The 17,109-nt window shown below is 39.5% G+C and overlaps 1 protein-coding gene across 3 annotated transcripts in view; it reads left to right on the top strand.

The window, feature by feature from the left end:
* pparab (peroxisome proliferator-activated receptor alpha b) overlaps positions 1-16,761 on the top strand; it is a 35,094-nt gene extending 18,333 nt beyond the window's left edge. For all 3 annotated transcript variants that reach the window (XM_051381900.1, XM_051381902.1, XM_051381901.1), the window contains exons 4-7: positions 2,559-2,697; positions 7,546-7,745; positions 11,930-12,383; positions 12,633-16,761. In XM_051381900.1, the coding sequence (XP_051237860.1) occupies positions 2,559-2,697; positions 7,546-7,745; positions 11,930-12,383; positions 12,633-12,877 (1,038 nt within the window). In that variant the 3' untranslated portion in view covers positions 12,878-16,761. The remainder of the gene's footprint in view (positions 1-2,558; positions 2,698-7,545; positions 7,746-11,929; positions 12,384-12,632) is intronic.
* Positions 16,762-17,109: the final 348 nt, after the last annotated feature.

Raw genomic sequence — 17,109 nt, 5'->3', positions numbered from 1 at the left:
CAATGTTTGAGTTTAAAGCTGAGTGGAAAAAAGTGTCCTGGATGAGCCCCAAAGTGTGTTACACCCTTCTTCAAGGAAAAGACACAATAGCACAACGACTAAAGAAATTAAATGAATTAAAGAATTTCCAGGAGTCAAAGTAGAAGTTACAACAAAAAGTGTATTTGCTTATTGATACTGGCAAACATACAAAGGTTTTTATGAGGGGGAGGTGGTTGTGCCAGACAAGTAGTAAAACAAGATAAGATAACAAGGCTTGACTAATCCCTACCGCTGAAAACAAAAACCCAAACAGTGAAAAATGTGTACTCCAGCCTACCTTGGTCCTCAACCTCCCACCACATACCTTTTTCTATATTTTTAACAAGTTTGCAGACTCAACAGCAGCAACAACAACAGCGGATCAAAAATGAAAGCCTGAACTCTTCGGGTGTGTTTCTTTTATTGAGTGCTCCAAATGATGACAAGATGGCCAGCTTGAAGTGTGAGGGAACCAATGAGCAGCAAGACAACACTGCACAGGTGGTCTAGCACCCCGAGAGAAAATGGGGAGGGGGAGATAAAGACAAGCAGGAAGAAAACACACACACACACACACACACACACACACACACACACACACACACACACACACACACACACACACACACACACAAACAACAAGCCCTGCAGTGAGCATTGAATCTGTGGCCAAGTTATCATACATGCCTCTGCCCTAACTGTTCTCTCTTATCTTCTCACCCTGCACTGTGTTTTACTTAGTACCACTTTCTCTCCCTTGGTCAATATTTCTGTCAATAGCCATAAATCGTCTCCTCCCAAAGTATCCCAAACTCAAGCGCAGATGAGTCATAGAATCGCAAACAGCCGTCAGACTACACATTAACCATTATTATTATTATTATTATTATTATTATTTAAGACAGTAAATCACATTTAAAAGTGTAACACTGAAGAAAGTAGGACACGCCAGGCCAGAGACCCAGAGGCAGTGTGTCTTATGACTAATGATAACTCCTAAAAGCATCAGAAATAACAGTCTCAGCCTTCACACGTGGTTGCTCAATAATCTTTCTGTTAATTGTTTACCAATCCTGTTGAAGAACAACCCAAGGCTGTTTTTTAAAAGGCACCGAAGGACAAAGATAGTGTAACTTGAGGTGTGTGTGCATGTGTTTTTCAGCCTTCAGTATTCAATATTCTTTTGTATATTTTCTTTCTTTGAAGGGAAAGCAGCTACTGAAGCGAGATACTTTTCTACACCTCCACACTGTCAATCCAGTGGGATAGCAGTGGGAGTATAAATGTCAGGAAGTGATACATAAACTCAGTAACTCCATCATGTCAACATTCTGTTACATAAACATTCACATCGGAACAGCAGCTCACTGAAGTATGAGTCTGTGTGCATGCAGTAGTGTATGCTGGATGGACAAAAGCCTTGATTGGTCTGCAGGGCAGAGTCAAAGTTATGTGACCTATGTAGGGTGAAGTTGTAGGGCTGTAAAGATTAGTAAAACAACAGGTTATCACAAAAAGCAAGGTTTGTTTAGCTTAACGTCTACATTTAGGAGGGGGTCACTGAAAGTGCATACATCAGAAGGGACCTATGAAGTGCTGAAGGGTCGTGGTGAGACCCCTTCCTGCAACATTAGCTGGGTCAGCTAAATTCAGCATTTTTCTTGTCAGCAAATATTCTTGTTTAGAATGCACATACATACACACACTCACGCACATACTCACCATCTCACGTGCATATGTGTACACCCCCCACTCTGCCTGTGACAGTAATTGGAGGAGGCTGACCTCTGTGATGTCACTGATCCTTTACGACAGTGGACACAAGCGGCATCGACATGAAGCCCACTGAACTCCAATACTGTCTGAGCCATATATCACCCTTGTTTTACGTGTGTAGGGTGAGGGTGTGTGTGTGTTCGGCACATGACATTGGAGGTTAGTGTGTGAAAGTCAGAGTTACTTAACAACATGGCATGTCTGTGTCATCTTGTATTGTACAACTATACTACATTGGTCTGTATATGTATTTTGGCACACTGGGTGACAGTTTTGGATGAAATTGCAATTTGCTATTAAGAATGGCTGAATATGTTATTAAGCAATTCCCCAGGACATTTTCTACCCTTCGGCCAGCATGCCACTTGGTCCATCATATTTATTTTTGTCAAGGTTGTGTAAGCGAGGAGAAGCTGATGGTGAAACTATGTATCTAATATTGTCAGGCACCATTCATCCAAGAATAAATAACTGCTTTTCTAATGGCTACTTACTTCATAAGGAATTGGTCAATCGTTTTTTTTTCTGGATCCTGTAACTGTTTTTTATAACAGCAGACATTATTAAAAAGTAATGTACTAGTTTAGTTCAGGTTTCATTAGCTTGTGTATTTCTTCTAGGAATGTTTCTTTTATTGACTGACTAATTGATCTGTGGTGTTCATGTTTCATTCATTCAAATTAAATTAAATGTCAAAATATGAGCATTAATCACATTGTAAAAAATTGTTTTCTACCATGTTTTTCCCCTCATTCCTCCAGGGTTTTTTTCGTCGAACCATTCGTCTGAAGCTGGAGTATGACAAATGTGAGCGCCGCTGCAAGATCCAAAAGAAGAACCGCAACAAGTGCCAATACTGCCGCTTCCAGAAGTGCCTGTCGGTGGGCATGTCCCACAACGGTGAGTCCTACCGGGTGGGGCAGATCTGGGCAGTGCTTCAAATGTACACAACACATGCACACACACGCATGGTTCTTGTTACTTGCAAGTGCACGCTACTTAACAGAGTACCACAGTTTGAACAGATCCCAAGAAAGATTGAAGAGGTGCATACACACATAATTAGCACAAAGAAGTAATCTAACACCACAGCTGGGTGTTAAGTTGCATGTTAAGGCAAGTCACTAACTGAAGACTAATCCTGGCTATTTGACAGCTTCTTCAAAATGTACTTAAAACATTTGGACTCATTCATGAACAATACATGGTCAGTCTGTGTCTGTGCATGCCGCAGACTTTGCAATAGCTGAACCCTTTTGGAGCAGATATGTGAACAAGAAGGGAAATCACATGACCAAGCAAGTCTATCCACCTGATTATGTGATTTCCAACCAGCAAAAACATATAGAGCACACTAACAGTCTGCTTTGCTCCACAGACCAATCTAAAAATTAATCCAAAATGTTGCTAATTAATTACATTGAATTTGTATTTATTATGTGGCTCAAAGAAAGCCTACAAAAAGTTCTACTTTACAGTGTACATTGTGTTTATTTGTGAAAAAAAATAAAAAAAAAAAAAAAAAAATAGATTTTTTTATATGTATATTTTCAGAAAAGTTGTGATTCTGTGAGAAGAATATAATATAAAATAAGTTGTAGATTTATTTATAAGATGTCGGAAATTGCAACTTTATTCCCATAACATTACCTCATTTTGTAAAACCATTAAGAATTCATTTTTAGATGTTGATTTTTTTTTTCTCTTAAGAGGCCCTCTCACACTGAGTGCAAAGTCAAAGTACGAAGAAAAGTGCTACTAATATTTTGTGATTATTAATCCAGTGCATGCTTTCGCAGTCTGATGCTAAATCACAAATTTGGGTTTCTCAGTCTTGACTGTCACAGAGAAAACATCTGCACATGCAACATCTGTGAACACTCTATACACAATATTGTCTTTTTTAAAAGCCTTGGATCAGATTTTTACCTCTGTACTTGCTTATCTTTACAAAGGAATACAGAGATATAGAGGTTAAGCATGAGGTTAAAGTGTGAGGTTCTGGTTAATATTGTTTACTCTGTGTAAACATATGACATGGCATGCTGACCCTTGACAAAGTTCAATGTCCTGATTGGGGAAAAAAAAAATCCCTGAAACATATTTTAGAGAGGATGTGTGTGTGTATAGGTGTTCGTGTGGGTGTGCTGGGGCTTGTTTTTTCTCGCCTGTCGGTGTATTTTTAGTAGAAGGATCAAAAAGGTCAGGGCAATCAGTGAGTTCACATATAGACTGTGCACACTTTGCAGATATTCCATACTGGCTGCAGTGAACTTGTGGATGCAGAGGCTGAACTGAGCATCTTCATTTTGTCTCACAGGGTTATTGATGAGGCTTCCTGAATCCATAGCCCAGATTTTAATGATGATGCAGTAGTGCCCTAAAGCTGAGCAGTAGTAGTATTTCTGTCAGCTGCACTTCCTCTTATGGTATATGTGTATTGAGTTTCATTGGCCTAAATGTAACCGTAGAGGGGGAGGAAGGAGATTTGAGACCAGTGCAACCTGATCATTTGAGGTCTGATGGTCTAAGAGACTACAGGACCACAGCACTGTTAATTTTAGAGCTTTGTCCCTATGTTTGTATCGACTGCCAATTGATTTCACAGTTAAGGGCTCAAGATACTGGGCGTTCCTCATTAAAAAGTTTTAGCAGTTTTAACTTTTTTCAATTGAAATGTAGGCTATCAACATGCACACATCAGCAGAGGAGCTTTTGTTTTAAATATGTGAAATTTACCCATTAAAGTTGTATGGTTTACAATAAAGCAGTGAACTGTGTTTGCGTTGTTGTTTGGTCTTGACTTCTTTTCTGGAGTAAACTGTCAACATCCCTTTCTTGCTGTTGCAACAGCAGCAAAGTGCTTTCATCACAGAACCCACAAGTTTCTTGAATCCAGCAACTTAAAGATACCTCAGCTCTCATGTACCAAGAAAATGCACTGTAATAAACACATCATTGAATGTTTTGGCAGAGAAAATAACCAATCCAGAGCAATAGTAAGTCTTTGTGTGGTGAAAGAGGTGTTTAATGGCTAAACAATTCCACAAATCAGCTGTTATAAATGATTTAATGGAACGACAGACTGTCCCCCTCCCACCTTTAGCACCCTTTCCCACTCGAGCCACAGACTCATCCCCTCACACGGGTTCTTAAGAAATTGACTTATGATCAGCTTAACATCACTCACTTACTCTCATCTTAATTAGACTTGGCTCCTGCCCAGACGCCCACTGTGGAGCTTTACCAGCTTCAGATGATCCATCCACTTTGTGAGCGGAAATCTAACGGGCCCTTGTGTTGTCTGTTAGTTCAGTACCTCCGTTGGCCTGGATTAGTTTCCACAGTGGGTGGCTCGTTGGAAAACAGGGAAATCACATCCCCTTTTATGCTTTTATAGTCTTGTAAATGCAGGTGGTAGATGCAGCTGCATGTTGGGTTGCCAGAGATTTGTGTGTGTGTGTGTGTGTGTGTGTGTGTGTGTGTGTGTGTGTGTGTGTGTGTGTGTGTGTGTGTGTGTGTGTGTGTGTGTGTGTGTGTGTGTGTGTGTGTGTGTGTGTGTGTGTGTGTGTGTGTGTGTGTGTGTGTGCGCATCAGCTTGTTCCTATTTAAATTGGTGAGCAAGCTTTAAAAGCAGTTTACCTCTAATCTCATTAGTCAAATGGGATCAGGCCGTCTGAGAGATGCCAGCATCCTCTCGTAGAAAAACAACTCTTATAGTCTAGTGTGGACTATAAGCTTCCAACACATTCATAAATCAATTTTTTGCTTCCATTCCTATTGTCTTCTTTCATTTGTGCTTTATTGGCATGACAATTTACAGAAATACTACCAAAGCATCAAGAATTTGCCTCTGAGGCTTTGAGGTAGAGAACTTAGGCGGGTCCAAAAATTCAGTCATTTTTGTCATTTTGGTGGGTGTGTGTAATAATACAATGAAAGTCTGCACATAGGATACATAGGTCGTCCCATCCAGTCCAACTATGACTGAGCGGGGCTCATACTTTGGATTTAATTTCATTTATTAGGATTTACAATTGCTGCAGCTGTTGAAAAAAACACTATTTGACTTGCTCAAACTGAAATATTCTGAGATTTAATCAGAACTTTGTCTCATAAACAGTGGCACACTTTGGGGTGACAAAGTTCTTGTTCAGTCTTTTGTTGTGGCATGGTGCTGCACAGAGGTTAGATTATGTTTGCTTATTGCCAAAATGTGTGTATCTAAGCCCCTCATAGTGGATGTGCAGGCAGAGAGGGAAACCATGGCATTATTTATTTACTATTTGAAAAAGCTATTGCAGTGGTGGCTCACTGAACATCATATGCACTGTGCACATTTAAACACAGGATCCAGAAATCCATTTCAACTGTTTATTTCAGTCGGTGGGTAGATGATTTTTTTTCTATAAAAAAAGAATATTAAAGAAATGTTACAGATACATTGGTCTCTATATGTAATATGTAAAGTAATTACAAACAAATAAACACAATTAAGTAAAAAATAAATAAATTAGATCATTCAATTTACATCATTAATGCTTCCACAATCTGGCCTTCTCCTTATCTCTCTTTTCTTCTTACATAGAATCCTTTCTAGAATATAGCATTAGAAACACAAAACCAATTGTTAACTTCAAACGATATGTAACACATTAACCAAATCAATCATTTTGAAGGTGAAAAGGTCCATTTTAAACTCACAGTAGGTTCTCTTTGTTCTTCCTGGTATGGTTTGGAGGGAAAACAGTTCTGAAGGGTGGTGCTATAATCTTGGGGACTCGGAGAGGAGTGGCAGTGATGCAGGCGGGGAGGAGACTTGTGATTTAACAGTATTTATATTATTATCAGCTTTCTGGTAATTGTTTTGCCAGGAGTGATTTCAGTTTCATTGGACACAAAAAAAACGTGTTTTATCTCCCTTCAGAGTACAGCAGTAACTGAGTTGACCGTAGAGGGACGTGGGGGACGAGCAGTACAACCAGATGAATTCATTCATATGGACATTAAGAAATGCCAGGTATCATCACTGGTGGACATTGTTGTGGGCATCAAGTCTTTGATCAAGTTCATCTTTGCTGAGTGAAGTCACTATTTAAAAACATTTTTTTTGGTACATCTTTTTAACTTGGTATGTGGTCTTTGGATGTTTAGGTATAAAGTAAAATTAGACTTTTGCTGATCATGACATGATGTTTTTAATGTTAGATTCTGTTGTTTAGAACACCACAGTATACTGTCGTCAGATCCATAGGTTGGGAGAAATAAGGCTTTGGCATCAGATTTCAACAGTGAGCACAGTAAGATATTAAATAGCCTGTGCTTTGCTTTTTCTCTATTTTCAGTGATGTTATTTTTGAACATTTTATTGCTACTACCCTATAGGTTTTTTGGATACATCTTATAAAGTTTTTTTTCTTTGCTGACAAGTTGTCTTGGATTCATGTTACTTAGTATGTTAAAATGATTCCTCCAGATGTCAGCGTGAAGAATAAGTGATTGTTGGGGTTTTGTGGATGTCAAGCTCTTTCACATTTGTTTAAAACTGGGTTTATTTTAAAGCACTCTGCATTTTCTATTTTTTTTCTCTGTGTTTTATTGAATGGGCTTTATAATAATTCTATTTAACTGAATTTCGTTTTCGGTAATTTCTGTTGCCCTGTAAATTGAATCTGTGAATTGAAAGATTTATATTGCCATAAATTCTGTAATCTTAGTATAACTTTCTGTCTGTTCTGCTCTCTTCAGCTATCCGTTTTGGCCGGATGCCCCAGTCAGAGAAGCTAAAGCTGAAGGCAGAGATGGTAACGGGGGACAGGGAAGTGGAAGACCCCCAGCTAGCCGACCAGAAGACACTGGCCAGGCAGATTTACGAGGCCTACCTCAAGAACTTCAACATGAACAAGGCCAAGGCTCGAACCATTCTCACTGGAAAGACCAGCACCCCTGTACGTTGATTCAGAGTAGTGTGGGTTGGTGAGTGAAAGGTGTTGCGCGTGTGTGGATTTCATGTTCATGGCTCTTGTCATTAGCAGAATTTCCTCACAGATCAAGGTCATGTTGTCTTGCAACTTTTAATTTATTTCTTCCCTGTCTGAGTGATTTTAATCTCATTCGGACATTTGCAATCAAGCTAATGTCTCAATATGACCTGGCAGCCTGTCCCACAGAGATTATGTGCAGCCAGCCAGTGACAGAAATAACTTGCTCAATCAGTAGTGCAAGCCAACACACAGGCTGGACAAGGAAACATCTGTTTTCACAGAAACGATATAAAGGGCCAGTGTATGGGCTCATCACTTCTCCCTCCACTGCCTGTTTCCCTCCAAACCTGCACTCTTTTCATCACCCATCCCCAGTCTCACCACAAACATTCACTTATAGCCCTATTTCTTTCATTTTCTTCTCATTAGAAAAAAAGGGTCGACAAGAGAAGGGTCGGGGAGTGCAGCCCTGAGTTGTGAATTCCATGCATGGATGTGTGTAGGTGTAAGAGGGACAGGTCAGTCAAAGTGCACAGCCATGTTCAAACGCAGACCTCCCCCACTGCTTCTGGAGATCAAAGTTTCTAGATGGCTGTGTGGAAGTGTCTGAGTCCAGAGGGAGTCATGGGAAAGCAGTCAGTTGGAAATGCACATATTGTTTGATCCAAGCTTGACTTTAGAGTTCATTCATGGTGTCACAGCACTCCTATACAACATAGAACTTCCCATGAAAGTCATACCATTTTCCACAGTCCTGTGTACAAATACTGACATGCTGCATAGTATTGATTCTGAGATTGTTTGTATAGCACGAAAGAAAGAACACCCCCCTAATGTTCTAATGTCCTCTAATTATTTTACGACTCATTAAATAAATATTAAGGAGATATACTGTTTTGAAATGCCGAAGATGCTGTTGCAAGAAGGCAGTAGATATAGAAAATATTCAACTTAATTCAAATGGTTAATCACTCTTGTTGAGTGAATCCTCCATCATCACTTTATCTGGATCCAGTTAAAGAGGCCATATTATGCTCATTTTCTGGTTCATACCGGGTCTACTATAATAGATTTGCATGCCTTAATGTTCAAAAAACACCTTGTTTATGTCATATTGGACATTGCTGCACAACCTCTATTCAACCTCTGTCTGATACACTGTTTTCTGTAGGAGGCCTTAAGGAAAGTAGCCCTGTCTGCTCCAAATGATCAGCTCCCACAAGCCTAAGCAGGCACTGTCCACCGTGTTTCAGCTTTCTTCTCACCTCGCATTTCTATCAAGTGGATGTAAATACAGCAGCAACATACACACATAACATTAGCAGTGTGGATAGCTGAGCTAATACTAGTGCTGCAGTATAAAGTTATACAAAAAGCAACATAAAAAAAACTGTTACCAGCATCCAACCTACCACTCTTGTTATATATTTAGGTTCAAACGAGACATAATACACATAGTTTCTCTTTACTGTCACTCAATATTACATAATTTGTCCAACGTCTCCCAGCTTGCTACCCACAGGTTTACCTATAAAATAAACAGTAAAACAAAATAAAGTTTAAAATAAAGTTAGTTTACTTTCTCAGATGGTGGCAGTAGCTAATGACTTTTGTATTGGTTCCTGCAGACCTTTTACATGCACAAAAAGCACAGGGAAAACTCAAAAAAGCATAATATGGCTTCTTTAATACATGTAACTGACACAGAAAATTCATTTCATGTGTGACTCATAAGTCTCAACGTCAAAATACTGAGCCATAATTGTTCCACTGTTGGCTCTGATTTGTGTACACCAAATGTCAGTTTTATTACTGACTTAACTGGTTTTGCTGTGCTATTATTTTTCTTAACAGTACAGTCTTGACTGGATGTCAAGTCCCTACAAAACAAGCAGCTAAAGGAATGCTGCTCTTGCTCTGGCAACGATTGCAATGTTGATCTGTCTGTCATTTGGCTGGCCCACCACTTTGGTCCAAACTGAAATATCTCAACAACTATTAGATGGATTGCCATTGTATGTTGTAAAGAAATGCATGGTCCCCAGTGGATGAACTTTGCTGATCTCCTGACTTTTCATCTTGCGCCATCATTAGATCACAATTTTAGATACTAATACTTTTGTTTATGACCAAATACCTACAAAACTAAAGACAGTCACCAGCAGTCACTGTACTTAACCAATGCTAGCGTGCTAACATGCTACACAAATAGGGTAAACATGGTAAACATTATCTATATTGTGTTCATTATTATGTTTCTAAAGATCATCATGTTTGCGTCAGTAACCATGTTAGATTCTGGGAGCATTTAGCAAAAAAAGGGGGGGGGAGGGGGGGGGGGGGGGGGGGGGGGGGAGAGAGAGAGGGGGGGGGGGAGAGAGAGAGAGAGAGAGAGAGAGAAAAAAAAAAAAAAAAACAAATAAATAGAAGACTAATAATAATAATGATAATAATAAAAGTACATAAACTCTGGGGAAGAAGCTACATTCGTGTACAGATAGACAGGAAGAGGAGGAGAGAGGAGCTCAGTGCATCATGGGAAGTCCCCCTGCAGTCTTGGCCCATAGCAGCATAACCAAGGGATGGTTCAGGACTCACCTGAGCCAGCCCTAACTATAAGCTTGATCAAAGAGGAGTGTCTTAAGCCTGCTCTTAAATGTGGAGAGGGTTCTACCCTGCTGGTTCTCCAGGAGAGGAGCTTGGTAGCTGAAGGCTCTGGCTCACATTCTACTTTTGGAGACTAAAGGAACTGCGAGTAACCATGTATTCTGGGAGCGCAGGGTACCTGACCATGACGGGCTTTGTAGGTGCGGAGGGAGATTTTAAATTCTATTCAGAATTTTACAGGGAGCCAGTGCAAATAAGTAGGATAATATGATCTCTTTTCCTAAGTTTTTGTCAATTTTGTCAAGCATTCTGGGTCTAAAGGTAAAGTTTAGCCCCCCTGGCTCTGCTTTCAGTATAAACTGTATTAATAAACAATGGCCTACAAACCTCTTAAAGCATCCATAAGGGTGTAGCTCCAGGGTAAATGAGAGTAATTCTGTCATTGTGGAAATCTTAAGAATCCTGAGTCCTTGGTACCACGGCCATGGGTTCGACTCCAACCTTTGGCCCTTTGCTGTGTTTCATCCCCTCTCCCTCTCCCCCTCCTTTGCTGTCACTCTATCCATCTATCATCTATCCATTAAAGGTAATAAAAGCCCCCCAAAATATAGGAGAAAAAAAACAAAAGAAAACAAAAACAAGGTTTGTTTGTTTAGTATAGAGCACTGTAAAATTTGACATAAATTATATAATAAATTCAGTGTTTGCTATATCAATTTACTGTTTATTGGGAATTGTCTGTTCAGGCTTGCTTATGATCTGATCTGTTGTGTTGACAAAAGTCCCACAAAATTAAACATATGTCATGACCAACGGAAGGTCCCGTGCTAGCACACATTTAGCAGAGCATTCATGAGTCAGAGCTCTGATATCTGGAGCAGGTGCAGCTGCTCTTTAGATGTTGTGACTTGTCCACTGTGGGAACAGTGACACAGCTAGAAACATCTATTAGAATATGTCACTGCTAGCATGAGCTGCTGCTTACTGTACCTTTACTTACCTGTGTACCTCCAACCACATTATTAGGATTGTGCATGTGTCTTTTTATTATGAAAGAGTATTTGGTCAAATAGTCAATAGTTTCAAATGAATTCCCTTCTTAATTTTGACATTTTGAGTTTGCCCTGGTGAGCTCTCACTTGCTCTGACATGGCTTTACTTTCAACATTAACTATGCTTGTATTTCTTGAGAAATGATTTGCACCTCACACCTCTGTTGAGAGTTAAGAATGACATCCATAATTATTTCATTCTAAGTATGTAGAGGGTCAAGGAGTGAAATTGTGTCATTGTGGAAATATTCAAGTGTCAATACGGGCTCTGGGCTTAGCCTCTCCTTTCAGTAAAGATTATGGGTAAACACCACAGTCACTACAGTTATTCACATAGTGAGGTTTGATGATTCAGCTCTTTCCATATGCATGTAGTCAGATGAGGTTTATTTATGTAGGGCAAAATCACAGTACGCACTGTACTGGACACACATTTTTATCATCATATTTTACACTTCTAAAGAGTGTGTCATTGTCCATTGTCAACAGCCTTTCGTCATCCATGACATGGAGACCCTCCAGCTGGCAGAGCAGACCCTGGTGGCAAAGATGGTTGGCTCAGCAGGAACACTGAAGGACAGGGAGGCAGAAGTTCGGATTTTCCACTGCTGCCAGTGCACATCGGTAGAAACCGTCACCGAGCTCACAGAGTTTGCAAAGTCCGTCCCTGGGTTCTCGAGCCTGGACCTCAACGATCAGGTGACTCTTTTGAAATATGGCGTGTACGAGGCCCTATTTGCCATGCTCGCCTCCAGCATGAACAAGGACGGGCTTCTTGTAGCGTATGGCTCAGGCTTCATCACGCGGGAATTCCTCAAGAGCCTGCGGCGGCCGTTCAGTGACATGATGGAGCCGAAGTTTCAGTTTGCAATGAAGTTTAACGGGCTGGAGCTGGATGACAGTGACCTGGCTCTGTTTGTGGCCGCCATCATCTGCTGTGGAGGTGAGGACGCAGGAAAAATAACATTGTTTATAATTAAACTATTAATTTTCTGTATGGAATATTATATATTCTTCTCTTTTTGCCCTTTGAGAACTTGTACACTATCTCAAAGTATATTTCCATATTTTTACAAATAGCAGAAATTGTAAAGGCACTCTGGTAGTACCTTCTTATTGAATAATTTTATTCCAACAGGAGATTATGGTCAAGGAGTTTAATTCAAGTTTATTTTGCTCCTCCTGTGATTAGACCGACCAGGCCTGGTGAATGTGGCGCACATCGAGCGAATGCAGGAGAGCATTGTGCAGGTGCTACAGCTCCATCTACTGGCCAATCACCCCGACGACACTTTCCTCTTCCCCAAGCTGCTGCAGAAGCTGGCTGACCTTCGGCAGCTAGTCACTGAGCATGCACAGCTCGTGCAGGAGATCAAAAAGACAGAGGACACCTCACTTCACCCACTCCTGCAGGAGATCTACAGAGACATGTACTGAGGGCTGTGGAGGAATAACAAGGAGAAGCACTCTAAAAATCTCCTTATTTTCAGGGACAGAAGCGAGTCCTCCATAAGCTAGGTTGAACCACTTACACCCCCCCAATGCAGCAAGAGTTAGCTTTGGCTTCTGGTCAGCACAAGAGGTCCTGTTTAGGTCCTGTCAAGAGGCTGATGATTCTCTTGATCTTGCACAATGCTCTCCACTCCATTGTGTGGACCTTCATAGGCAGAAAAGTCATGTATGCAAAGATGTGATGTACAGTTGATTGAGCCCCAATCTATACTAAATACCAGTGTATGCAATCTCTGACCAAACTCTTGGATAAAAAATACTAAATGCTAATTTGAAGTCATTGAAGTGACTTCCGTCGTTATCCCTATCCTGACCCTTAACAAGCCCTAAAATGAGGAAAAACTTAACTTGATAGTTGCCACTCCAGCAGTATGTTTGAAAAATAGATTTTTATACTGATGTCAAAGAGCCATATACCCTCACAGCTAACAACACCCAAATGACTTCAGTGGCAGCAGCAACATTAAGACAATAATGATACCGTTTTTCAAGCAGGACAGCTTCTGCCAAATTGGCTGTCAGTAAAGGTGATGGCTGTCCATGCACCAGCCCTCCAGCATGTTTCTTCACCTTTTTATACCCAGAGGCAGATCTGTGGTGCCAGCATAGCCATACTTTGTTTGTAATGATACTGGAAATGATCAGTGTCTTTCATTATCCTTTTCTCTACCTAACAAGACAGCAACAAGACGTGGTGTGGATTATTATCACTTATTACTCAACTTGTCCACAAACTATACAGGCACTTTGTGGACACCTTTTGTTACAGTTCAGAATACGGTAGCAAAACCTTAACGTTTGTAAGAAAGGTTTTTCGAGACTGAAAGGATCACAGGCACAGAATCACTGTGCACAATGCACATCTGGAGCACAAACACACCTGTGTTATGTTAATAGGACACTATTTTATACCGACCCTCTGTTAATTGCCTTTTTCACAAATAACATGCACAGACGTTGGGCACGCCATCTTGTTTTGTGTTCTGGTATTCAAGGGCTAAACAAGATAAACCGCATTACAACCTTAATACAGGCAGACTGCAAAGGGGATTTGTTGGAAATTAATTCATCTGTTTCATAATTTCTCACTCAGTCAAGCCCTATTCCTCAAAATTACATCAGATTTGTATTTTTCTTTCTCAGTTAAGTATGTTGTGTCTGGGTTAGGTCCTTCTCTTGTATTTTACTGGCTGTGTGGTTCTTATAACATTTGACTAAGATTCAGGGGTCATATGTGCACATTTAATAATGATATGACCTCTTAGATTAAACCAATATGTTTTACATATTTAGAAACTTGCCATTTTGGGTGAAAAGGAGTCTGTTTTGCTGTTGTAATTTCTCTAAAATTGCATGATCATTTTTGGCAAAATGTCCAAATCAACAGAGGAAAGCAAACACAAGCATGTGGCCATCTGCAAGATAAAGCCAATCCGACGTCTTAAACAGCTAAAAGATGAGTTTGTAGACTTCTTTGACAATTTGACAAGTGTCTGGATATGGATGAAGACCAAATACTTTTCCACATGGTATCCTTTAGCTGTTTTTGTCCTCTGTTTATGATGATAATTGTGCACATGAAGAGGCCACTCCTGTATTTAGTCGTCATACATTTTGTAGAAAATGAACATACTAAAGACCTAGAGTGAGGGAATGTTGATGAGGAAATGGTGAAAGAATTCACAGCTCATGGTTTTGAAAAGGTGTATGTAAATCTGTGAGAGAATGCTCCCCGACCCCAATCTGCTTATCCAACCAAAATCTCTTAAAATCATCACGAATTTATTGAAATTCAGTCGCAAGAAATGGACCTTGTGTTTATAATTACATCACATTGTATAAACGGAGTGTACTGTACATAGCTGAAATGATCACATTGACTTGCCCGCTCCAGCTTTTAACTCATGAGGTATACAAGGTACTAATGATGATCAACTTTTGTATTCCTCCGTTTGGTAAATACTTTAAAATGTTTGAAATTTTACACTAAGTGTAGTTATGTACTGTATGTTCTTATGCTTAGATGCCACAAACTTGTGTTTTAATTGAATTGGATCATATTTTTATACTAAAGTATATATGTATAACTAAATCGGATAATTGTTTATTTGAAATAGGACGACTGAAGAGTGCAGTGTAAATAGATTTAAGGGTAACAGGGCAATTGGTGAATATCCATAGATCTGAATCCCGTTGGGGACATTCCTTTTGTTAATTGCTAGATGGAGAACCATCAGTGCTGCAATAGGCATTCTGTTCATTTTAACTGTATTTCATTTACATGTTAAATTAAGCTCTTATGATTTAAACTGAAAGCACTTGCGGGCTGTACTAGCTCACAATGTTGAGAAGTTTAAAACTTGGCCTTTGTGACCTTTTGAATGCAATGAAAACTACATTTAACATTTGAAAGGTCAAGCGACAGCTCAGCACTGATCATACAATACTGGTCTCCTCTTTTTATACTCTGTTCTCAGGTTGCATGTTCAAAAACATATATGCACAGAATTTCATCATTATCAGAAATCATCCGTAGTTGCCTCCTCTTATTGAACAAACCAACCTGTATTTTTAATTTTATTTTTTACACATCACATCTCTCTCTTGATCAAATAGAGAAACTGAATGCCCTCATAATTTGCCATTCAGGCCCATTTGCCAACATTACATGTTATTACAGTAAATAAGATGCAGTAATGAAAATGCAGTATATACTGTTTTATGATCCTGTTTTTGTCATTTTTTTGTTTGACTTTTCTCTCCTCACTCGCTGCTATATTGTACTAACTCACCAAACATTTCTTATGCCATAAATAGATTACTGACCTTCAAGCTGCCGCTACTTATATATTATATCTTCTCACATAATGTCAGTCCCACGTGCATAACTCATTCAACGCAGCTCAGTTTTTTCCACTCACAGGTCCCTGGGACTTGGATATCCCAGGGATGAACCACAAACAATCTGTGCCTTGGTGTGTGCCCATGCCATAAAACACTAGAGATTCAGAAAAAGAAACTTGACTTGTGCACACACACACTTTTACTATTGTAAACTGTTGGTGTTGTCAGCTAGAGTTTGCTGATTGTGACACAGTAGGGCAGCGCAGACGGGAATTATGTCACAGCAGATTAAGGAAACTATCCTATGTACAGCAAGACAGAGGCTCAAAAGTACTGTTGGAGCTTTATTTTACCATACAGAACAGTAACAATGAATGATTTGCTTAAGATGGACAGGTTTTTCAAAACACAGAATGGTTGAAACACTAGTGCCAGGCCCCAGAGGAGAAGTCATGTAAATTTGTGATGTCTGCTTACTCTTAGGAATGTCTGTTTTGTGTTGAATTGACAAGGGACTTTTTAACTTGTATCAGGGAAACCTAGTCTTCCTTTGTTGAACTAGCTCAGGACACTGAAAGATACTGTTCCTGCCTCTTTATCTCTGTCTTGCTTTTTCTCTTTGGAATTAGTTTATAGTGCTCTGCCTTACAGCACACAAACACCACCAACATTATTAATTAATATGACATTTATTTTTATTTTCCAAAACTGACAGAAAAATGTTACCAGTGAATTAGATATTTGATTTCTTTTTTTTTCTTCCTGGATTTGACAAACATAGTTTGTTTTTGTGGCTTTAGTGTCGTGCGAAGAGATAACAGAGACTGTCTTTGCATGTGTTGTTAATGTGTACTGTGGCGTGGTAACAATACTGTAAATGTTTGATGAATGTATATCTAGTCATTTAAATAATGGAACAAGTTGACATTGAATGGATTTCAAAATAAAGTGATTTTTAAAATCCACCACATTTTCCTTTTTTTATTTAAAAAGGTCCTGTGTGTAACATTTAGGAGGATCTATTGGTAGAAATTGAATAAAAGGTATGTTTTTCACTAGTATGTGATCACCTGAAATTAAGTAATATATTTCCGTTACCTTTGAATGAGAATCTACAGGAGGTCATCTTCTATGGAGGCCACCATGTTGAACTGCCATGTTTCTACAGCAGCCCAGGAAGGACAAACCAAACGCTGGCTCTACATAAGGCCTTTCATGTATTTTACAAGTTTTACCACCACAGGTTCTCTTACAAGCTTTGTAGGCTAGTGTGTGACAGTTTTTTTACATTTCGAATACTACGTAGCTCCAGA

This window comes from Dicentrarchus labrax, unplaced genomic scaffold (assembly GCF_905237075.1).
Source record: "Dicentrarchus labrax unplaced genomic scaffold, dlabrax2021, whole genome shotgun sequence".
Lineage (NCBI taxonomy): Eukaryota > Metazoa > Chordata > Actinopteri > Moronidae > Dicentrarchus > Dicentrarchus labrax.
Note: the sequence above shows the minus strand (reverse complement) of the source record. Positions and strands in the feature narration are given on the sequence as shown.